Source organism: Pipistrellus hanaki (genome assembly GCF_964339955.1).
Source record: "Pipistrellus hanaki genome assembly, chromosome: 1".
Taxonomy (NCBI): Eukaryota; Metazoa; Chordata; class Mammalia; order Chiroptera; family Vespertilionidae; genus Pipistrellus; species Pipistrellus hanaki.
Genome location: NC_140503.1, coordinates 86,285,793 through 86,310,344, shown reverse-complemented (window position 1 = coordinate 86,310,344; position 24,552 = coordinate 86,285,793). Strand labels below are relative to the sequence as shown.

Below are 24,552 nucleotides of genomic sequence, written 5' to 3'. Positions count from 1 at the left end.
CTTGAGACATTCACATCCTACTCTTAAACCTAAATACTCAATTTCTTAAATTCCCTAATTTCCATATTAAATGTCACAGTTTTCTGTGGACTATTTAAATCTCTATCACAGATGATCAAGAATATGACTTCTGGATAAATACTATTTCTTAATTATGTAATACTTAAACTGTTCATTTACAATATATGTGGTAATATAGTACAAAAAAAAATCAGGCAGAATGAACATCTTATGTTTGGCATGATGCTGATAATATTTCAAAGAACTTTCTATTGCTTAGTTAACATTAACAATTTTAAAATATTAAAGATATAACTATTAGCATGTAAAAGTATAATTGGAGACTATTAACTGAAAATCAGATTTAGGAAGCTATAAAAAAGACAAACAAATACATGACAACTTTCATAATAAACTTAAATATGGCGGTGGGCTAGAAAACCTTTTTAGGTGCCTTCCCACTTCGAGATTCAATCGTTTTGTGATTCCTTACTTTAGTATTATTAATACTGATGCTACTTCTACTTTTTAGCATTGTACATATTTTACCCAGTCATGTCTTTATTATCTAATGCTTACAGCATATTTTTCACTTATGAAAAGACCAAATACATAACATAGACATATCTGTTTTCAATAATAATTTACAAATTATTTTTGAAAATATATTCATTTGTACACATTTTTCATTCTCATAGATTAACAAAAGTCTGTTTTTAAACTTATTTTTAAATACCTTCAATTTAGCATCAGGGTTCAGAATCATCTGGGCTAAGTGAGCAATAGCTCCTGCATCCACTACTGTCTGTGCTAACTCTGGTGAATGCTTTGAGATATCACTGAGGTCTGAAGCAGCAATCCTTTTCAAAGCAATTTCTGGCTCCTGGATACAAAGCACTAACAGAGGAACTGCTCCCGCATCCACCACGGCTTGTGACAGTTCTGTGGGTCCAAGAAAAGGAAGTGAGTGTGGGTGACTGACCCTCTGCAAGCCATTCTCCTCCCAGACAGATACAGCAAAGCAAAAAAGGGGAGGTTGTTCACTGTCTCGACATCTGTATTTGCTTCACAAACCATGTGGACCCATCGGAGCTGAAAAGAATACAGGTCAATAGATGGACCTCCATCTACATGAACACATTTGAGATAGATTTGGCTAAAATGGCTTGTTTGTTTTTTTAAGAGAGTACACAGATGCCAGCTGGTGAAGCTCTAACACTTCTGCATTTCTAGTAGGCAAGCATTTTATACATGGTTTACAATAACAGAGAAAATAGAAGTACCAAAAATTTACCAACCATGCTAATTGGGTAGTATTTTATACTATTTACATGAGTAAAGATTAACATGAATCTTGTACTAATAATGCCAATTTTTAAAATATCTTCATCTTACAGTATTTTAAAAACTCCAAGGCTTGAGTTTCACAATGATCTCCACATTTATCATAAGGTCCTTTAAAGCATGTTTCCATTTCAAGATTGGGGAGGGGAGCAAATAATTAAAATTACAAATAAACCATTGTAATGTTTTCAGTTCCTTGTTGTATTATGAAAAAAATCCTTGAAATCAGCAATAATAGAACTTCCATTCCTCAAGAGTCCCCACTCTAGAATAGGATTTTATTTTGGGTTTGTCTAAAATATATTTTTTAAAATATATTTTAGACAAACCCAAAATAAAATATATTTTTTAAAATATATTTTATTGATTTTTTTACAGAGAGGAAGGGTGAGAGATAGAGAGCTATTATAGAAACGCTGATGAGAGAGAAACATCGAACAGCTGCCTCTTGCACACCCCTTATCGGGGATGTGCCCGAAACCAAGGTACGTGCCCTTGACCAGAATTGAACCTGGGACCTTTCAGTCCGCAGACCGACACTCTACCACTGAGCCAAACCGGTTTCGGCTTTAAAAATATATTTTAAAGCCCTGACGACTGTGTGTCTACCCATGCACCAGAAGGTCACCTGTTCAATTCCAGTCAGGGCACATGCCCAGCTTTCAGATTGGGTCCTCGGTTGGATCAACCCCATTAGTATTATGTAGTGAACTTTCTTGTCTCTTATGATGGCTTTCATTTTAAAGTCTATTTTGTCAGATATGAGTATTGCTACTCCAGCTTTTTTTTTCTTTTCCATTTTCATGGAAAATTTTTTCCCATCTCTTCACTTTCATTCTATCTGTGTCTTTTGTTTTGATGTGGGTCTCTTATAGATAACATATAGTTGGGTCATATTTTTGTATTCATTCAGTTACCCTACCCCTTTTAATACATTTAGGGTTATTATTGAGAGCTACTTATTTATTTTGAATGATAGCCTTGATGGACATAGTAACCTTGTTCTCAGATCCTTGGTTTCCATTACCTTGAGTACGTCATGTGATTCCCTTCTGGCCTGTAGAGTTTCTAATGAGAAATCAGGTGTCAGCATTATGGGAACTCCTTTGTAGGTAAGAATTTTCTTTTATCTTGCTGCCTGTAAGATTATCTCTTTGCCTTTAATTTTTGGCTTTTTAATTATGATGTGTCTGGGCATGGGTCTGAGTTCTTCTTGTTTGGGGTTCTCTTTGCCTCCAGAACTTGTGTGACTTTTTCCTTTACCAGGTTAGGGAAATTTTCTGCCATTATTTCTTCAAACACCTTCTCTATGCCTTTCTTCCTCTTCATTGTCTCACAGTTCCCTTAAGCTTTCTTCCATTTCTAATTTTTTTCCTTCTTTTTGGTTCTCTGATTTAGTGATATTTTCAATTGTCTTCTAATTCACTGATTTGATCCTCAGCTTCCCTTAATCTGCTGTGTATTTCTTCCAATGTGTTCTTTATTTGTGTTATATCATTCTTTATCTCAGACTGTTATTTTTTCATAGTTACTATATCTTTTTCATACTGTTGAGCATTTTTACCATCAGTGCTCTGAACTGTATTTCAGATAAATTTCTTATCTCTGCTTCATTTATGTCTTCTTCTGGAGAATTCTCTAGTTCTTTCATTTTGGGATTGTTTCTTTGTCTCCTCATTTTGGTTGTCTATTTGGGTTTGTGACTATGTATTAGCTAGGTCCTCTACAGCTCTCAATCTTTAGTACAGGACAATGTTAAAGGCTATTTCTGACTAATTGGATCAGGCAAAGATTCAAAGCCGCCAAAGATGGCCTCTACCTAAGGATTAATAGGATTCTGACTTGAATTGCCCCCAGGCAATCATCCTGAAGTGTAGTGAGAGTTTTTTCAAAAGGGTGGGGCAGTTGCTTCTGCCTGGAGGTTGATCGTTACTTTTAATCTCTTAAGTGGCTTCAGGGCAAGGTGTTTTCCATTATGGTGTGTCGATTGTCTTCCCCTCAGGCAAGGCAAATGTCTATGTGAGAAAGATGTCCTCTGCTGTGTGAGGGAATGACTCAGCAAGAAACTTGGGGTGTCTGCCTTCTGAGCTCTATTCCCTGACTCCCCAGTCCTGGGTTCTGCTCTCATAGCTTCAGTCCACTTCACCTTCCCTCTGACAGAACATAAGGTGGGTGGCTTCAAAGGAAATTTTTATGCGTTGGCCCTCAAGGGGGTGCCGGAACTTTTAGCTGCCACATCCTGGCAGAAAGCACCCACTGCTTTTCCTCAGATTTGATGCACTCTGCTGAGGAGCCCAATTTGAGGATTAGATCCTAGAGTTCTCAGTGGCACCCGGCCCCCCCTCACAGCTGAGATATCTCTCTAGGACTTTGTGTTATATCATTCTTTATCTCAGACTCTTCTTTTTTTCCATAGTTACATCTTTTTTTTCATACTGTTAAGCCTTTCTGCTGTCTGTGGGTGCCCAACCAGCCCTTTCACACCTCTGCTCCTCCTACTAGTTTCTGTGCTGTCTCCACTCTTGATCCTTGGGTATCAGGTTTCTCTCCTGTGAATTTTTCTTTTTCTTTTTTTGTTTATTTTTTTATTTTATTTTTTAAAATTAAATTATTATCTGTGTACATATTTTAACATTGCCCCCCCCCCCCCCATACATACCCTCTCTCCCCAGAGTTTTGTGTCCATTGGTTGTTCCTGTGAGTTTTTCATTGATTATTCAGGAAGCCTTTCCATATTTCAGTTGTAATTCCAGCTTGTTCCAGGGAGCATGTCCATGCAGCATCCACCTACTCTGCTGCCAACTTTAATCTTGATAACAATTCCTTTTCCTTCAGAGAAGTCCATGCAGTAATCTCCTCTGGGAGCTTCTGGGTCCCAGGCTTTTAAGTACCATTAGAGGGGGGATTCCATGTGGGAGCTGGTTATAGCAAAAACAATCTAAATGGAATCCCTCAACAGACCCTATATTATAAGGCATTTCTTTATTATCATTTAGCCTCAAACTCAAGAAAAGGGAGGTCTGGAAAGGTTACCTATGGGCACCTGCCTGAGAATGTATCTACACAGCTGTCTCTCCAAACTTTTTGGCACCACCCTTTGTAATACTCATGTTATAATCTGTTTACCATTAAGTCCTCTGGCTTAAAAAAAATTACTAAACATATGCGTGTAGTTTTCCCATTATAACCAGCTTCTGATTTAAAACAATGCCTTAGTTTCCCCAATCAATATGTATTAATCAATAGTCCTAAGGTGAACCTATCTGGGAAACCAAAAATCCAGATATGAAGGAAATAATTTTAATATACTAATTCTGAACCATTCTAAGCATGATAATAATGTTCTTTCTCTTTTTACTTTTATATCACTTTATTTCTTTTTGTCTTCAATAGTGTCACCACTTTAAGAACCATATTAAACATAACCACAGGAGAACTTCTTACTGTTTCTGTTTTGACTTCCTTCTTCAATACTTTCATGAAGTACTCAGTGAAGCTTGAATGTAACAGTGATTAAGATGGGCTTGGATTCAGACAGATTTAGACTCAAATTCCAATTCTGCCTTTAACATAATGTCAGACATCCTCTCTAAGCTCCACTTTCTTCCTCTGTTTAACAAGGTGAGTAATACCTACCCTAAGGGTAGCACAGTCAAAATGAGATAATGTATTTGACATATACTATATAGAGCCAGGCACATAGTAATTACTCAATAAATGGTAGCTATTATTTTATACATGTATACACATTAAAATCTGGAAAAAGAAGAAAAATATCCTTAATTCTATCATCTTAGTAACACAAACACGAATCTCTTATAATTATGTCCACATAAAAATTTATTTTTATCCTAGAGGCCCAGGGCAGGAAATTCTTGCATGGGTAGGGTCTCTAGTGGCTGCCAGCTGCTGGCCAGGGCCTTCCTTCATTCCACATTGCCCCCTGATGGTCAGTGCACATCATAGCAAGCGATTGAACTCAGTCAGTCAAACTCCCACGGGGACAACTTTGCATATTAGGCTTTTATATATAGATTATTATAACTGGAATATACAATTTTGTCTTTTTTTTCTTTACATTATAGTCATCTTTTCATGTTACCATGTAGGATTCACAATTGCTTTTTTAATCTGTTGAATCAAAGTCCATTATGTAAACTACCATAATTTAACCTCTGAATTCCTGTGGAATAGTTGAGGTTTTTTGATATTATGAATAATGCTCCAATAACATTTGCATGAATATAGTTTTTCATTCTGTGAAATTCTTTCCTTGTGATGAATTCCCAAAGCATTCTTTTTAGAGTAACCATAAACTCTTTTGTGACTTAGATTAGTTTTACCAAACAACTTTCCACATGTTGACACAATTTGTAGGGCATACACATTATCAAGTCCTCTCCAACTTTCAGTATTAATACTAATACCTTTCATTTATTGAGTATTGACCATGTATTTTCATCCTCACAACAAATCTTGAATAACTCTGAAGTAGTTACCCTCTTTTAGCACACGAGGAAGTAAAGGTTCAGCAAGTTAAAAGCCATATCCAATGTCAAATAGCAACTAAGCAGGAGAACTTGGACTCAAACTAGGTCTTATCCAATGCCACAGTGCCCTTAACCACTTGCTTATAGTTCTGCTTTACTCTTTCCCCACCAATTAATAACAGGTGGGAAAAGCCATTTGCACCAATATTTTAATATGCAGTTTTTGATAACGAGCAAAGTGATCATTTTTGCATATTAGTTAAACTGCATATTCTTGTGTTACTTATTTATGTTATTTAGCAACTTCTGTAAAGTGGTGGGGCAATTTTGGTCCCTATATATCTTTTACTAATTAGGTGTGTCAGCACAGCCTTCATGTGAGCTGTCAGTTTTCAAGAGAAGGTGACTCTTTTCTTTCTCCCCCTTCCTGTCCAATGTGGGCAGAATACAAACATGTACTACAAAGTTAAGTCGAGGTCTTTTCAACATTGCTCACTCATATGATATGGCCCTGACTGATTAGGAACACCCTGGGTTAGGAGGAAGAGTGAAGACTCAACCTACCCTGAGGAGTGACAATCTAAAATGATTCTTAACTGAACCAATTTATCAAGGTTTTTGAGAATATCTCATTTGTCCCCTTTCCCACCCCATCCCCTTTCTCTTTCTGTCTACAAATTTCTCTTTTGCTAACTAAGATAAGACTGGAATGTGTTGATTTTTTTTGTGTGAATTTGTAATCCAAATAACTTGGGCATCACTCAAAGCTTATTTCCCATAATGTATAGAAGCATGATTAGAACCTCACTTATGCTTTATTAAGCAAAACCAGACTTACCTAGTAAATATATACTTTAATAACCCCACTTTAAAATATGCCCCATTACCTGAGTTATGTCTTGCAATATATCCAAGAGCCCAGGCTGCAGCTTCTTTGACTCCTGGGTCAAAATCTTCTAAGCATATCACTAGTGTGTCCAGTGCTCCACAGTCCACTATTGCCTGAGCTAGCTGTGGGGAGTGCTTAGCAACTGCTCGCAACACAAAGGCAGCTGCTTTTTTATAGAAACGCTAACAAGGATTAAATAGATAAAGCACAAAGTGAATTGAGCATTTATACAATGAAAGTTTAAAAAGACCAAAACCAATTTAAAAATAACATTAATATAGCAAAGATCAAACGCTTTTAAATACTAAAGAAAAACATCCTGAACATCATTTTGATTTGTTGACATTCCTCATTGCTTTCGTTCAGTAACTAAACAAAACAATGCAAGTCATATTACATTTCAAATGTTTTACTTTAAAACATACATTTATAAAATATTTTATTTCCTGCAAATTTTATTTTCTACAAATTCATAAAGCACTGAGATTTTTATGTGTCTGCATTACACTGAAGGTATTAGTTTGACACCTGAAACATGTTGGATTGTTAACATATGAAAGAAACTAAACTGTCAACTGGCAAATTCGTTTCCTTCACTTGCCCTCAGTCTCTAAGGCTGGTAGGCCTTTCATAACCTCAAATCATCTTTCTGGTGTCCTAAATTTAAAGGCAAAACATCCATGATACATTTTAACACTTTTTCTGGCAGCCCTGGCCGATGTGGCTTAGTTGGTTTGGTGTTGTCCAGGGCACTGAAAGGTTGCTGTTTGATTCACAGTCCATTATGGGTTCGATCCCCAGTAGGGGGCGTACACAAGGCAGCCAATCAATGTTTCACTGTCACACTGATGTTTCTTTCTCACTCTCCATTACCCCCTCTGAAATATTTGTATATATATTTAAAAAAAACAAAAACCTTTTCCTGGCAAATAAACTAGTCAAACAATGAGATATGTTATTTATCCCCTTTTAGAAATGCTTTTAAAAAAAGATAAATACAAATGACTATTATGTGAATGCTTCATATTTACAATATTTTCTACATATGAACTTTATAAGGTTAAGAAATAAAACTGAAACTTGATTTTCTTTATATAGCTAAGAAAATTAAATGTTTTACGGTGCACATAATTACATAGCAATGATTTCCTAAATCTTCTTTTAACAGAATCCAGTTAACCCTACATTTAAGTTTCTGTTTCTATTTCTTTACAGTGACTACTAAAAAGTGATTGGGTGTCATAGCACCTGTTTTGAATGCATTCCATTTACTTAGGCTAGAATATTAAGATGCAAATAATTTATAAGAGAGAAAATATACCAAGTATATTTTTAACATTATAGCTCAAAAACTGGTATGTATTGATGATGTAAGCCATATATTAGCCCCGGCTGGTATGCTAAGTGGTTAGAGCTCTGGAGCAGGGAAGAGTAGCAGGCTCAACTCTGGTCAGGGGCAAGTACCTGGGTTGTAGGTCCAACCTCCGGTACTGATCTGGGTGCATGTGGAAGGCACCCAATCGATGTCTCTTTCTCACGTTGATGCTAGTCTCTCTCTCTCTCTCTCTCTCTCTCTCTCTCTCTCTCTCTCTCTCTCTCTCTCTCTCTCTCTCTCTCTCTCTCTCTCTCCCCACTGAGAATCAATGGGAAAAAATCTCCTCAGGTGAGGATTAACAAAACAAAACAAAACAAGAAATATGCTACTTAGTAATGCTGCTTTAATTTCATGTATTTCTTTAGTTTCTTAAATGTAACACATGTAGATATTTAAATATTTGTTGTAAAGTCTAATTTTAAGTAGGTAAACCAAATAGTTACTAATTTATTATAAGAACTAGAGGCCTGGTGCATGAAATTCATGCATGGGGGGTGTCCCCTCAACCCAGCCTGCACCCTCTCCAATTCAGGACCCCTCAGAATCAGGTCTAAACTGGAAGTCGGACATCCCTCTCACAAACCTGGAATGCTGGTTCCTAATTGCTTATCTGCCTGCCTGCCTGCCTGCCTGCCTGCCTGGTAGCTCCTTACTGCAACAACCCTCCTGCCCCCTAAACCCCCCTCCCCCACCAGCCTGATTTCTCCTCACTGTCTCTGCATGATGGCCTGATCACCTCTAACTGCCCCCTGCTGCCAGCCAGGTTGCTCCCAACTGCTCCCTCCCTGCTGGACTGGTCACCCCACGCCCCACGTAGCCTCCTTGTTCAGTCATTTGGTTGTCCCTCACTAACCCCCCTGCCGGCCTGGTCATTGGCAGTCATCTCAGGAGGGTGTGATGTTTAATTTGCATATTACCTCTTTATTATATAAAACTAAGGGAAAATTAAGAGTTTAAAAGTAGCTCTTTCTACAGATTTTCCTATAATTGTGTAAAAAATAATGGTGATGCATTTCTTATCATCGCCTTAAGCTATTTTAATTTATTATATTGTAGAATTTTCAAATTCACTGACAAATCCTTGGGCTTTTAATAGTCAGTACTAACTACAGAGCCTTAAAAAGCCTGATATGCTTGCATACTTGGTAAAAATGCTTTACTAAACCTTCCATTAAATACATTCTCCTTTTTTTTGGATACTTATCTCCCCTCACTTTAAAGCAATTTCCTACAGTTGCCATTAACCAAATTTCTCCTGTATATAAAGATTTCTGTAAACAACTTTTTGTTTGCCTAAGGCTTTATATACCTAAGGCTGATCCTATAATTTTAACACTCCCACACACAGAAATACTGCTAGATGTATAATTACATTAAGTTTTAAAATCTCTTTCTCTTTATATTAACAATAATGGAAAAAACCTCAAGTAGACTGCCCTAAGGATATTATGTTCAGTTCAAATAATTGAATGTAATGTGCATTAACATCCTAATAATTCTAATGCCTACAAGCTTGCAAATGTACCCAAACTACCTAATTTTAAAAGTAAAAAACATAACTTATTTAAAAAGGATTCTTACATTCTGTTCTGCCAGTGAATAAACAAGCTGTGGAAGAATGTCGCCCTTGACAACTGCCTCCGCCAGGTCGTCATTGTAATTAGCCAGCCTCCCGAGCGCCAGAGCGGCCGTCTGCTGGATGGTGGGCACCACGTCCAGAAGGAGAGGCCTCAGCAGAGACATGACACCTGAGTGACACGGTGAAAGGACACAAACCAGCAAAACCTAAGTTAAAAAGCAAACGTACAATTTCATATTTACAAATATGAAAACGAAGGGAAAAAAATCAGCAAAAACAATTAGCCACTAAAAATCAAATGGGATGTTTAAAAGCATATAATCGGCCAAGACACAGAATATAACCTGTAATTATCAAAGAGCAGCATAGTGTGGCAATAAGAACGGCTGTGGGGCTAGAGAGGATTTTAAATCCCTGATTGGTAAACACTAGCTGTGACCTGACAGGCTGTCAGGAGGGAGGAAAAGGAAGGTTGTGGAGCACATTGGCACAGAGTATAGGCTGGTTCGCCTCCCCGCTTACGTCCCTCCCCTCATCTTTGCAAATTCTGTCTTTCAGGGCTCAGTTCAGATTATTTCTTCTCAGTGAAGTCTTTCATTTGGCTAGGACCTCACATTCATGAAGGACTACAAATCATATTTCTGACATTATCTCCAAAAATAAAATCTTTAATATAAGAAAGTATATCGTATTATTGGCTCTCACAATATTCATTTTAGGACTGAATACAGAGAAGGTGTATCATCCTCACAACAATAATAAAAGTAGCTTATATTTATGGAGCACTTGTATGCATGCATTGTTCTAAAGATTTGTTTTCCAAATTAATCCACTGACCTCTCACAACAAACCTATGATGTAGGCCTTATTACTATGTCTATTTTACAGATAAGGGCATTTAGTCAGAGAAAGGTTTAAAAAATTATCACACAACTAATAAGTGGTGGAGCAAGGTTAGAAATTCTGACATTTCTTTATTTATAATTGCTAAGCAAATAATATGTATTAAAATTGAAGAGGTAGGAAGAGGGAGATAAATAGTAATGGCATTTTGGTCATTTCATTGGATATTACATTTTTTTAATATTAACTTTGCCTTCCTAGAAATGCATAAAATAGTCAACAGCTATTTGTGCTTTATGATGGTGTGTTAATCTAATGTTATAAGAAAGTTAAAGATGGAATTTAAACTGGAACAAAGTGCCCCTTGATTTTCTAAACTTTATGTAATTTACAGCCAGTTAATCAACTGATGTTATTACATCTTTTCCATAAAAACATATTCCAGTGATCTATAAAAGCATATATTTCCAATATTCTTTAAAAATGTTTTTAATGAGTTCAGAGAGGAAGGTAGAGGGAGAGAAAGATAGAAACATCAATGATACGAGAGAATCATGGATTGGCTGCCTCCTGCACGCCCCACTGGGGATTGAGCCTGCAACCCGGGAATAGGACCATGATCCCTGCTTCATAGGTTGATGCTCAAACACCGAGACACACCTGCCAGGGCATCAATATTCTTTTTTAATGTTACATCCAGAAACATTTGAAATAGAATAAAAGAAAAACATTTACTGGTACAATAACATTTAGGATTAGACTGAAGTAAGATAAATAGTATTACCAAATAACATAAACAGACAGAAATGATGCTTATTTCAGATACATTTTCATAGCCTCCCACTTCATTTAATGATCATTTCATGTCTAAGTTGCTTGGTTAGACCACCTTCTACAAGGCCACAATTGCGAGTTTAAAACCTGCACAGGCTGGTTAACTTTGCAGGCACAAAGCACTCCTGCTCATGCCTGGGCCATAGCTCCTGTGAAACAATTCAACATGCCTCTGCTCATAAGCGTTGCTTATATTATTATCTATTCTTTTTCCTTAAGAGATAATTTCTGAAGGACCTCACAACAAAAAGCTTAAAGCACAGAATGAGGTATTAGAATTACTACCAAGTTAACATGGGTTCTTCCTAGAAAGTTGGGTTTAAAACAATTTGTCAAACTCTTCTTTGTAGTTTGCTTTATTACTTCATTTTGTTCTTAATTGTGGTAAAATAAACAAAACATAAAAGTCACCAATTAAGCCAATTTTAGTGTATAATTCAGTGGTACTAAGTACATTTCCAATGATGTGTAATCACCACCATCATCTAGAAGCTGTTAAACTGTTTTCTACAGAAGCTGCACCATTTTACATCCCACCAGCAAAGTGCAAAGGTTCAGATTTCTCCATCCACATCCTCACCACCACTTATTTTTCCTGTTTTGTTTTGTTTTTTAAATATATTCTGTATTGATTTTTTTTTTTTACAGGGATGAAGAGAGAGGGATAGAGAGTTAGAAACACAATGAGAGAGAATCATCGATCAGCTGCCTCTTGCATATACCCTACTGGGGCTGTGCCCTTGGCCAAAGTACATACCCTAGTCCTGAATCAAACCCGGGACTTTTCAGTCTGCTGGCCGAAGGCCAAGGCTTATCCACTGAGCCAAACCGGTTTCAGCTTCTCTGTTGTTTTAAATTAATAGGCATTCTAATAGGTGTGAAGTGGTATGTCATTGTGGTTTTGATTTACATTTTCCTAGCACTAATGAGGGTGGATGTCTTTTCAAGTGCTTGTTTACATCACCTTTGCTGAAATGTCTCTTAAGTCCTTTGCCCACTTTGTTGAATACAGCTTGACATTGTTGATAATAAATATGCTTCACTTACGAAACAAAAGCTGAATTTGTAAACATATATTGAAAGTTTTACACTAAATACATTAATAAGGCAAAAAATATAAAGAATAAGTATTCTCAGAACACAATTAAAAAGAACCACAATTTTAAAAAAAATGAGAATAACAATTCCGGTTTATGTTATTTTTTTTTTTCCTGAATCTGTTATTTCCTTTTTTCCTCACTTGATAGATTTATGTGAAGGAAGTCACTTATTGTCTTTTGAAATATAATTAGAAAATCAATCCAACCTAGGTAGTTTAAATTAAATTCTTAAGAACTTTGACCTTCTATGTTAAGAATTTGATAAATTTATCTCTCCAGGTTTATAGTACTTAATTTGATTATGTGTTTATTATTAGTTACAGTATTTAGCTAATTTACCAAGTCTCCAATTCTGGAAAATCTCCGTTAGCAATTTTAGCAGTAAAATATTTTACCTCCCAAAGGTATTTCACTTGTTCATATAATCAAAGGAACTTTCTACTTTATATATTCTCTCCTTCGTATTTCCACAGCATTTGGCCCTGGAAAAATAATGTCAATAAAAGAACACACAAGCTCTTTCCTTCTATTCCTGTATTCAGTATCCAGATTAGGCTTCTGCATGGAAACTTCTGCTCTATCACACTTTCCCTGTATTCCTTAGTCCAGACAGTAGCACAATAAAGATTTTGAAAAATTTAAAATCTCTGAACCTATAAAAGTAACAGCTAAAGCTTCCATTTAAAATATCTTTATTTTGCCGAAACCGGTTTGGCTCAGTGGATAGAGCATTGGCCTGTGGACTTAAAGGTCCCGGGTTCAATCCCTATCAAAGGCATGTACCTTGGTTGCAGGCACATCCATAGTAGGGGGTGTGCAAGAGGCAGCTGATCGATAATTCTCTCTCATCGATGTTTCTAACTTTCTATCCCTCTCTCTTCCTCTCTGTAAAAACTCAATTAAAAAAATAAAAAAATAAAATATCTTTATTTTGGGGGGTAGGGCAGGTAGAAGTGGGTAAACAGGGAATAAATTGTGATGGAAGGAGATTAGACTTTGGATGGTGAACACAAAATACAATATACAGATAATTAGTTATAGAATTATACAGTTGAAACCTATATAATTTTATTAACCAATGTCACCCAAATAAATTCAATAAAAATAAATAAATGTCTTTGTTTGAATAAGATTATTCTTATTAGAGAAAATACTGCCCCAAATTTATACTCCTTAAATTTTCCTTAGTGCTTTATAATCATTAGATTCCAGGGACCTGGTTTTTTATTTTATCTTTTACACAGATTAAGCATGGAGACTTTGTTACAATTACAGGTTTGTTCTAAAAATGCTACAATGATCCAAGAGATGAGGGTAGGGGATGGGGGTGGAAGAGGAGAAAGGTTGAGGGAAGGGTGGAGAGAAAAGGAGAAATTAAGTAAATATGACATAAAAATAAATTTTTCTTACCTGCCTGTCCATTAGAAATTCATAGTAATTGATCCTTGGTGAGCGAATGCATGAAAATTTAGAGTCCATCAATTACAGCAGTCTGAATAGTTGCTATTCAGATATACAAGGTCCCTAGGGAGCAGCTAATGACCTCATTGGGAGTCTACACTGAAGGAGCCAACATGATCTATCTAATACCTAATATTAAAAGTAATTCATGTAATATACCTAATATTTATAATAAATCAATTTAGTATACTCTATACAAACTGGTAAAACAGTGTGAAACTATTTTTGAAATTTAACTTATAGGAAAATCTTTACAACCCTCTCTCTCCTCCAGCTTTATAGCTTTGAGCTCCTTTTCTATTTTTCTTGTTCTAGTGCCATGCCGGGGACATTGCTGCTAATACTTACACTGCCATCCAGTTAGGCCCCAAACAGAAACAGCCTTGCTGGCCCTGCCCACAATCATTCACTCAAAACACATGTCAGGGTTTACCAAGTGGCAAGGAATAGAACTACACACGAGTTAAGGCAGCTCCTACTCTCAAGGGACTAATAATCAAGTGGAGATTATAAAATAGCCTCAAAATAATCCCAGCTCTTTAATTCCCTTCAGAGCAACACAGACCTAATTACTTTGATTTTGCATGCCTATTACATACAAAAAAATTACCCATTCATTCTCATATTACATATAATTTATATATGTATTACCTCAATCTTCTGTTTATAAAGATATTTAACATCTCACCTTTGTTTATTTAAAAACAAGTGTCTATAAACACCTCAGGGGAATTTAAATCATAGTAAAGTTTTCTGGTTGCTTTTTATCTTTTTGTGTTTCAATTTTATTTATTTTTATTGTGGTAAGTTACACATAACAAAATTTATTATTTTAACCATTTTTAGATGTACAATTCAGTGGCACTATGTTGCATAATCATAACCCACTATCATTTCCAGCACTTTCTCATCATTGCTAACAGATACGCTATTCAAATTAAACACCAACTCCCCATTTCTCCATACCGCAGTCCCTGGTAACCTCTATTCTACTTTCCGTCTCTTTGAACTTGTCTACTGTAGATACCTCATATCAATGGAATCATATACTATTTGTCCTTTTGTTTCCTGGCTTATTTCCTACTTAGTATGTTTTCAAGGTTCATCTATTGCAGCATGTATCAGAATCTCATTACCTTTGTAAGATGAATAATATTCCATTGTATGTATACAACGTATTGTTTGTCCACTCTTCTGTTGATGGGCATTTAAGTTGTTTCCATTTTTAGGTTATTGTAAATAATGCTTGTATGAGCACTGGTGTACACGTATCTATCTGAGTCCCAGGTTTCAATTCCTTTTAGTGTACCTGTATATCTAAAAGTGGAATTTTGGGCCCTGGCGGTGTGGCTCAGTTGGTTGGGCATCATCCCCTACAATGAAACGTTATCTGTTTGATTTCTGGTCAGGGCACATGCCTAGCTTGTGAGCTTCATCCCTGGTCGGGGCACGTACAGAAGGCAATAGATTGATATTTCTCTCACATAACTGTTTCTCTCTCTCTCTCTCTCTCTCTCTCTCTCTCTCTCTCTCTCTCTCTCTCTCTCTTTCCCCCCCCTCCCCTCTCTTTCTCTAAGCATGTCCTTGGATGAGAATTAAAAAAAAAAAAAAAAGCTGTGGTACATATACCCAATGGAATACTTCTCAGCCATAAAAAAGAATGACATCTTACCTTTTGTGACAGGATGAATAGACCTAGAAGGTATTATGCTAAATGAAATAAATCAGCTAGAGAAAGATAAATACCATATGATTTCACTTATATATGGAATCTAAGGAGCAAAATAAACAAACGAAATAGAAATAGAGAAGAGAGTGTCAGTTGACAGAAGAAAGGGAGGTTGGGGCAGATGGGTGAAAGGTAAAAGAATTAAGAAGTACAGATTGGTAGTTAGAGAATAGTCACAGAGATGTAAATTAGGGAAGACAGTCAATAATATTGTAATAACTATGTATAGGGCTGGGGAGGTAATTGAAATATTGGGGGAACCAATCTGTAAAGTGCATGATTTTCCAGTCACTATGCTGTACATCTGAAACTAATCTATAATAATAAAAGCATAATATGCTAATTAGACTGGACAGCCGAACGACCTTCCGGGTGTCCTTCTGGATGACCTTCCAGACAAAGCTAGGGCTGCAAGGACCAAGGCAAGCCGCTGCAGCTGGGAGAGCCGAGCCCCTTGCTCAGATTTTGTGCCTCAGGCCTCTAGTATAGAATAATGTTGAACGTAAATTGTAATTAAAAATAAAAGAAATACCTATTCAGAATAGACAAGGTGTTGAAAACGCAATTGTCTTTAACCTCAAAGAACTTGTATAGAGGCTTTGAGAGATAACAAATGCAACACATTATGATGTATGCAATGAAATATGCGGAGTGCGCTCTGCAAACATGGGAGAGCATCGAGCCCAGGCTTTGAAGAACACAGAAAAGGCAACCCAGGAGCAGTGACACTTAAGTTGAGATCTGAAGGTTTTGGAGGCATGTTGCCTGTTAAAAAAAAGAAGAATTAGTGAGGTAAATGGATTACAGAGTATTCCAACCAGAAGGAACTATATAAATGAAGCTCAGAACCAAAAACAGTTTGATATATTGACAAAACTGAGAATGCAGTATGACTACAGTACAAGAGGGGAGAGAGGAGGCTGGAGAAAGAAGGTTAATTAAAAGAAACCAAAATCCTAAAGGGTCCAATAAACTATTTTAAGTATTTTGAATTGTATCTGAACACCAGTGTCAGTGCGGTGATAGGATCAAATCTGTACTTTGGTGAAAAAGGATCACTCTCATTACACTGGGAAGAAAGGATAAAAATAGACACTATTGGGGGCAGGAAGACCACAGAGGAAGCTGTTGTAGGAACTACACTGGTTGTGCAGATAGCCTGGAGAACAGCAATGGCAAAAGGGAAAGAGAAAAGTGAATGGCCTAAGGAGGCATTTAGGAGAGAAACTGATTAGTGTGAAGAAGATGGAGGAATCGGTGATACTTCCAGGTTCTGGCTTGGACAGGGATGCAGGATTGTGGCAGACTGTTGAAGAAGCCATGAGAAAGTCAGACCAGCCTGAAATGTCAAGTGGGAGGGTAACGGGGCAAGAGACAAAGCTGGAGAGCTTGGTTGGGCCAGCTCAAGTTTGGCTCTAGGTCAAATTAAGATTTTGTTACGATAGTCTTTTTTTTTTTATGTTTTTATTGATTTTTTAGAGAGAGAGGAAGGGAGAGGTATAGAAAGATAGAAACATTGACTGCCTCCTGCATGCCCCATACTGGGGATTGAGCCAGAAACCTGGGCATGTGCCCTCTCTGGGAATCAAATTGGTGATCTCTTGATTCCTGGGTCAATGCTCAACCACTGAACTACACCTGCTGGGCTTGTGATGCTACTCTAAGTGAAATGGGAAGCCATGGAGAACTTTGGTGTTTGCACTACTTACTTTCAGTGAAATAAATGAAAATGAAGACTGAATAACCCCCAAGTCCACCATGTATGGCTGTGTACTGCACAAATCCAGGGGCTGCTGTTCACATTGACCATGATATAAATATACACCCAAAGTCATGCAAAGCACAGCAGCCATCCTTGACATCACATCTTATGTGGTCCTCTAGTTTTATGTGAATAAATGTCTTATCTCCAGAGTAAAATAATAAGCAGTGTTTACATTGAATCTAGATAACATAAAATATGTTAAAATAAATTTCTCAGGAAAAGAAAAATCTTAGTGTTCCATTAAGATATTAAAGTGCAGATAACTTTAAGACATTGATATATTCCTTTTTAAAAATATATATTTTATTGATTTTTTACAGAGAGGAAGGGAGAGAGATAGACAGTTAGAAACATCTATGAGATAGAAACATCAATCATCTGCCTCTTGCACACCCTCCACCAGGGTTGTGCCCGCAACCAAGGTACACGCCCTTGACCCGAATTAAACCTGGGACCCTTCAGACAGCAGGCCAACGCTCTATCCATTGAACCAAACCGGTTAGGGCAGTTGTATTTCTTTCGTATTCCATTCCTTCATAAGTGAGAACAGGTGGCTGTTTAAAATGTCCAATAGCTGTGGCTGGGTGCTCAGTTGGTTAGACTGTGGTTTCCACGGGCAAGGTTGTGGGCACATACAAGAATCAACCAATGGATCCATAAATAAGTGGAACAACAAATCCATGTTTCTCTCTCTTCCTCCCTTTCTAAATTTAAAATATAATTAAAAGTTAAATGTCATCTCTAAGTCACTTCTACTTCACTGATCATTTAGCCTGTTTGGATATTCTACATTGTACACTTATGGGAAGAGAAAGCCTGCCACAATTATACTAAACCATGATAATGTGTATTTTAAGTATTACCTATATTTCCATATTTCTGTATCAAATTTTTAATGTAATGTCAATAATCTTCCCTATTTTGAAAATGTTTTAGATGAGCAGTATATTGTCCAAAAATTAAATATTTGTAAATAGTAAGTGTCCATTAACAAAGGGCATTGAGTAGGACTAAAAGAGAAAAAAAAAACCTCTAAAATATAAGTGCATTTTAAAATGAATTATGCTGTAATAAACTTTATTTAGTCAGTATATATGAAACAGTATGTATGTTTAGTTCTGTTCTGAGTACTTTGAGGAGTATACATGCATGCATAAAAGCACACACACACATGCAGAAGAAAGTAAATTAACCCACAGGAAACAACTACAGAACAAAAGATTATCAATTTTGAAATAGTGAAATTTTAAAAGTGGATGAGATTAGAGCAAGTTGCCCAGGGTTAGGGACAGGAGGGATGTGGGTGTGGTTAGAAAAGGGCAACACAGGGAGGCACCCTTGGGTGATGAAAGAGGTTTGTATCTTGACTATGGTGATGGTTTGTATCTTGACTATGGTGATGGGCAGCCGCCCCAGCTCCTACAGGATAAAACTGCATAGCACACACACAAACACATTAGTCCAAGTCAGACTGGGAGAATCCGGGTTAAATCAGAGAATTACCCATGTCACCTCCTGGTTGTGATATCATCCCACAGTTTCCAGGTATTCAGGATCTTGTACTGTTTCTTACATCTACATGTGAATCTACAATTACCCCTAAACAAAGTTTTTAAAACTGTTATAAAATGCACTTGCTCCATTCTTAATGCATGTCCTGACCCAAAGTGAAAACATACAAGGAATAAACACCAAAATTCCTCCCACTGATAAACAACAACAAAACACATAAAAATGCTGTAGTATCTAGTAACCCTAAAAATAACCCACAGTAAATTTATGTCTAAACATTCTTGCCCTTAATTTTAATGTTCTTAATTTTCTTTTAATTGCATGTGAATTTAAGTGAGTCTTAAAGATCATATCCTATAAATCGAAGGTTTCTCATGACACAGTAGTGATAAGATGCTCTTACTTTGAGTGCAGATCCTGGTGGATCACGCTTACTGAGAGAAGAAAGGGAAGGGAGAGGAGAGCCACCATTGTCTCCTTGTTACTAGATAAGAAGCAAATAATCTGCATGAGTTGGGCTGAGGGGTGAAATGAGAAATATTATGAGGGTTTCTCAAAACTAGATCTTTACCGACTTTGAATCTCCTGGAAAAGACTCAAGCGTATCAAGCTCTTTCACTAATGCAAAATGAAAAATAACAGCGGCTCTGGAGTTCCTTGGTGGGAAGTTAAGGTGATCAAGGCAGGGTGACGGGCAGGGGCACCGCACAGTAACCGGGCCTGATTAGGGCAGATTCCCGTTCACATAGAATGACTTCAGGCAGGTAGCTGGTTTGGCTTTGACTTTCCACCTGACACTTGCCTGGTTGCAGTAAAGATGGAAATAGGGCCCCTCTCACACCCGACTGTGAGCTTCACCCGCTCAGCCTCACCCCCAAAGGCCCGCTAAAGAGATTGAATGCTTCTACCACCTTCGCAGTGAACTGGAGGCATTCCTCCAGCCCCACTCCTTCTCCCCAAACTCAGCCACAGGGGATAGGGATGGGATGGGATGGGAGGCAGGGGTCAGGAGAGGTGGGAGTGGGAACTCTGCAGGAGAGCCCAGTGACAGGCAGTGACTGGCCTGGGGTGCTGTGATGGGCGAGGCAGGGCTGAGGACCGGGCAGACCAATGGCTGCAGGCGCAGGGCACCAGGTGACGACAGCCCCAGGGGTGCGGGCGACGCGGGTGCAGGGGAGGGCTCACCCGCGTTCTGCAGGGTCTCGATGTTTTGGGGTCTGGTCGCCAGCTCTGCCACCATCTGCACGAACTGGGTGCGGGCTTTCTGGTACTGCTCGAACACTGCGGAGAGAGACACGGTGGAGGGAGCTGCTCAGTCACCCCCTGGCTCCCGTCCAGTGCTGTGGGGCAGCCGCCCCAGCTCCTACCTTGCAGCACCTGCCTCTGGCTCATGGTGCCTGCGGCTCTCCGCTGGCCAAGCTGGGGGCCACCTGGCTCGTGTGTCCCGGGCCTTCGAGTCCCAGGAGCGGACGGAGGCCAGTCCTCTCTGTGTACCCGGGTCTCCGGAGCAACCGACCCGAACAGCGGTCCGGCTTCAACTGTCAGTCTCTGGATTGACGTCACGGGGGCGGGGCCCCGCGCCCCCAAGAATAGCCAGTCCGGGGAGAACCTCACCTGCCCGGGCGCCCGGACGCGCCAACGCGCCCACCCGCGGCAGGAGCTGCACCGTGGAGGGCCCCATTCTGCGGGGCAGGGCGTCCGGGCCTGGAGGGTGCCCTCCCCGCGGCCTCTGCTCTTGGCCCGCCCTGGGCCGCCAGGAGCGGCGCTGCACCCCTGTTAGCAGCTGGTGGGGGGCGTGCCCGCCGCTCTCAGGCGCATCAGGTGCGGCTCCTGCAGGTGGATGTGACCCCGGCACTTCGCCGGCGAAGCCACCCAGGGCCCGCGCGGGCGGCACGGGGGCGGGTGCACTGGTGCCGCCCACCCGCCCGCTGCTGCCCCGAGCCCGGCCGCTGCGAAGCCCCCCACCGGGTTCTCGCTGTCGGGAAGCCGAGTGGAGTCGTGTCTGGAGCTGGCCTTGGCCGCCCGCTCCCGGTGCAGCTGCGTGTACCCATCTTGGTCCTCTCCACCAGGCTCAGGCCAGGGGTCCCGAAGCTGAGTGCCGCCTTGCCCCGCACCGCTTCGCGCGCTTGTGTCTGCGCCTGCCCAGGGCTCCCCGTGGGGCGGCGGGGTGAAGCGGGGAAGGGAGGGGTGCCGAGCGTCTGGGCCGGAGCCCACAGCGGCGCAGGCGGGGTGCGGGGCGCGCGCGGACAAGCTCTGGCCGAGGTGCCTGCGCCGTCTGCGGGGGGGGGGGAGGGGGGGGGCGCGGGACAGGCGGGTGGAGCGTGGACGCGCTGGGGGCTTAAGTGTTTGCATCAAAGGCTAAGGGCGGAGGGCCGGGGAGCGCACAGCGGGCGGGAGCACTCTCCTGCAGTGGGGACGTGGACAAGCTCCAGTGGAGGTGCAGGTGCCAACAGTGGGGAGGAGGGCTCTGAATGGGTGGGGTCCCATTGACAGGCTGGGGGCACAGGTGCCCGTGCCAAGACTAGGTTGATGGGGCGACCAGGGAGCGCAAAGCGTGCAGTGGGAGTGCGGGTTCTCTCCAGAGCGCGCCAACTCATGGGGCTGGGGGGCCTGGTGGACAGCAGAATGGCACTGGCTGAGCTGGAGTTGGGTCCCTAGGCTGACTAAGGCTGTTCATTTCCCTTTGGGGAGAAGACAGCCACTCTGTGTACTTGATTGGTTGAGAACCTCTGACACACCAAAATAGTCATTGGAATTGAATAGAATTTAAATGACTGGGTTAGAAATGAGGCTTTATATATGCTCTAGAGGCCCCATGCACGAATTTGTGCACCAGAGGGGCCCCTTGGCCTGGCCTGAGGGATTGGGCTGAAACTGGCTCTCTGACATCCACCAAGGGGTCCCGGATTGTAAGAAGGTGCAGGCCAGGCCAAGGGACCCCACTGGTGCACTATGAGAGCCAGAGAGGGATGAGGGAGGTTGGCCAGCTGGAGAAAAATCAGCCCAGCTTGTTCAGTCCCAATCTGCTATATCCCAGCAGCAAACTAACCTACCAGTCAGAATGTCTGCCCCCTGGTGGTCAGTGCAGCCATAGCCAGCAGTTGAGAAGCCTTAGCATATCATTAGCATATTACACTTTGATTGGTTGGATGCTGATGGATGACTGGACACTTAGCATACTAGGCTTTTATTATGTAGGATTTTATTTTGGGTGCTCTACACAGTTCATAAGAATAGACTTCATCTTCTAGGCATGTCCATGTCTTCGAAGGCCCTCCAGGAGCTTAAGCAGGGAGGTAGTGGCCATCCCTCTCATATGAGCAGCCATCCCTCTCATATGAATTAATACACACATCTAGAATCTACAACTGGTTTCTCATTGTTCCTGAAATAGACTTCTTTAGCTTCCCATTTCCTCCAAGTGTCCTTGGGGAAGGTCCTCTTCCCCCGGAGGTTTAATTTTTATTTTCCTCTGTTGCTCATGAAGGCTAGCCAAGGTTTTGTGCAACTCTAAGTCTCAGATTCTAAAGTCGGGGACATCCTAGGACATTGTGCTCAAAAATGGAAGGGATAAGCAGACGCATTTTCTTGTTGGCATTCTCTGGGAGGACACACGATGCAGTGTTCAGATGATGTCTTATTGAGTTGTATGCTTGAAATGTGTATGGTTAGGCAAAACAATGTCACGCCAGTAAATTTAAAAAACTCTCTGGAAGGGCACCAAGGGAAATATAAACACAGCCTGACTGAAATCAAAGCTTCATTTAAAAAATAAATAAGCTCAATTGACTGGGATTATTACTCCCTTATTAAAAGCAGCTTTGGGCCCTGCTGGTGTGGTTTAGTGTGAACCAGGAGGTCACTGTTCAATTCACTGGCAGGGCACATGTCCAGGTTGTGGGCTCCATCCCCAGTAAGGAGCATGCAGGAGGCAGCAAATCCATGATTCTCTCTCATTATTGATGTTTCTATCTCTCTCATCTTCTCCCTTCCTCTCTGAAGTTAATATAAACACACACACACACACACACGCACACACACATTTTAAAGCAACTTTGGGACTATACAATACAAACACAAAATTGGAGGAGGGTTATTAAATGTGAACTTATCTGTGCTGTGCAGGAAATTTTTCCACTTGGTCACTGATATAATGCATAAGAATTAATGGAGGAACTTATTAAAATTGCAAATTCCTCCATTCCTTCAAACCTAGAGATTCTGCTTCAGCAGTTCCTGTATGAAATATTCCAGGTGCTTCTAACATGGGTGTCCCAGGGGGAAATTCTGACATCACCGATGATTGGGTCTGAGCTACCAAAGTGAAGACAAGATGTAGTCCAGGCACTGAAGTCCTCTCTTGCCAAAATAACTAAGGAAAAGGACACTCACACACATTTCTTGTTATTTCCTCAGTGCCTCCTCTCTATTAAAAGTAGCTTTGGGTCCGGCTGGTGGGGTTCAGTGTGAACCAGGAGGTCACTGTGTTATTAGGTGGCTGCGTAGTTGAAGGCTCTAAGGAAAACAAAAGTATCTAATGTCGTTAGTGCTGTGTAGCATTATATAGGGTTAGCTCTAACCTATAACTGAACAATTGGATTGTTCTTTTTTAAATTAATCAGCTTTCTGTTCTCTCTGCCCATTTAAAATTATTTGAAGAATAAAAAGTTTACACATTCCCTCTAATACCAGAATGTATGAGGTTTGGAAAGTTCAGGAAGACAACTGAATTTATTCACTAGTCTTTTGAATATTCGGGCCTCATCTTTCACTGGTTCATTCACATTCCCCTCCTATAAGACCAATAGTGCAGGGAAGCAGAGGGAAAGGAGCAGAGGGAAAAGAGACGCCAGAGTGGAGAGGACAGGAGAGGCAGGCAGAGGGGTGAGCTGTTTAAGTACCAGTCCATGGCAGTTTGTTATGGCAGCTGGAATAAAAAATGAGGGAGCAGTCTTTATAGCGCACTATGAGGTCAGTGGACTCTCATTTAGAGAAAATACACAAAGCAAACAACTATATTTATGAGCTACTTGCTCTCCACTGCCTAAGATGAACTAATTTTAGTATGTAATCTGCTAAATAAGTTTTTTTTTCTCCCCCCACCCCCACCACCAAAAAGCAAAGGCGATTTTCCAGTCACAGTAACCTAGCTGCAAATTAGGCAGCCAATATTTCTATCTTTATCTAAGCTACTGTCGCCCTCTGCTGGAAAAGTTTATGACTGCTGCTTTAAGTGTTGAGAACAAGAAATAATTGACCTGGTCATTTTAATTTAATGATGTTTGGGCCACAAACTTTTCTTTGAACTTGTGATTGCCTAAAAAAGCTGCGTTTATATTGATTTATAGAACCAATTTATTTCTTATGTAGTACCCTAAAATTTTAGACATTATTTGATAATTATTGAATACTCCCCATCCTTCTCTATAAGCACAGAATTAATTTATGAAGTATAATAGTACCAAAGCTTAATGATAGAAACAACAGCAGCAGATTTTAGAGTGCTCTTTTGAAAATTTTGATTAATTAAAATTTGGAAAAAAATATAGAAACATGGAAGTAGAAAGAAAAATTATGTGCAGTCCCATTTCAGGGGGTGGGAAAAAAAAAAGACTTTTTACATTTTGGAAT

The 24,552-nt window shown here is 39.9% G+C and overlaps 1 protein-coding gene across 1 annotated transcript in view; it reads right to left on the bottom strand.

The window, feature by feature from the left end:
• Positions 1-20,411, bottom strand: part of LOC311618509 (sperm-associated antigen 6) — a 39,083-nt gene extending 18,672 nt beyond the window's left edge. Inside the window, exons 1-5 of the mRNA XM_084876142.1 lie at positions 20,289-20,411; positions 20,107-20,202; positions 9,680-9,846; positions 6,722-6,905; positions 737-942 (exon numbers count right to left, since the gene is read on the bottom strand). Of these exons, the coding sequence (XP_084732268.1) occupies positions 737-942; positions 6,722-6,905; positions 9,680-9,846; positions 20,107-20,202; positions 20,289-20,313 (678 nt within the window). The 5' untranslated portion in view covers positions 20,314-20,411. The remainder of the gene's footprint in view (positions 1-736; positions 943-6,721; positions 6,906-9,679; positions 9,847-20,106; positions 20,203-20,288) is intronic.
• Positions 20,412-24,552: the final 4,141 nt, after the last annotated feature.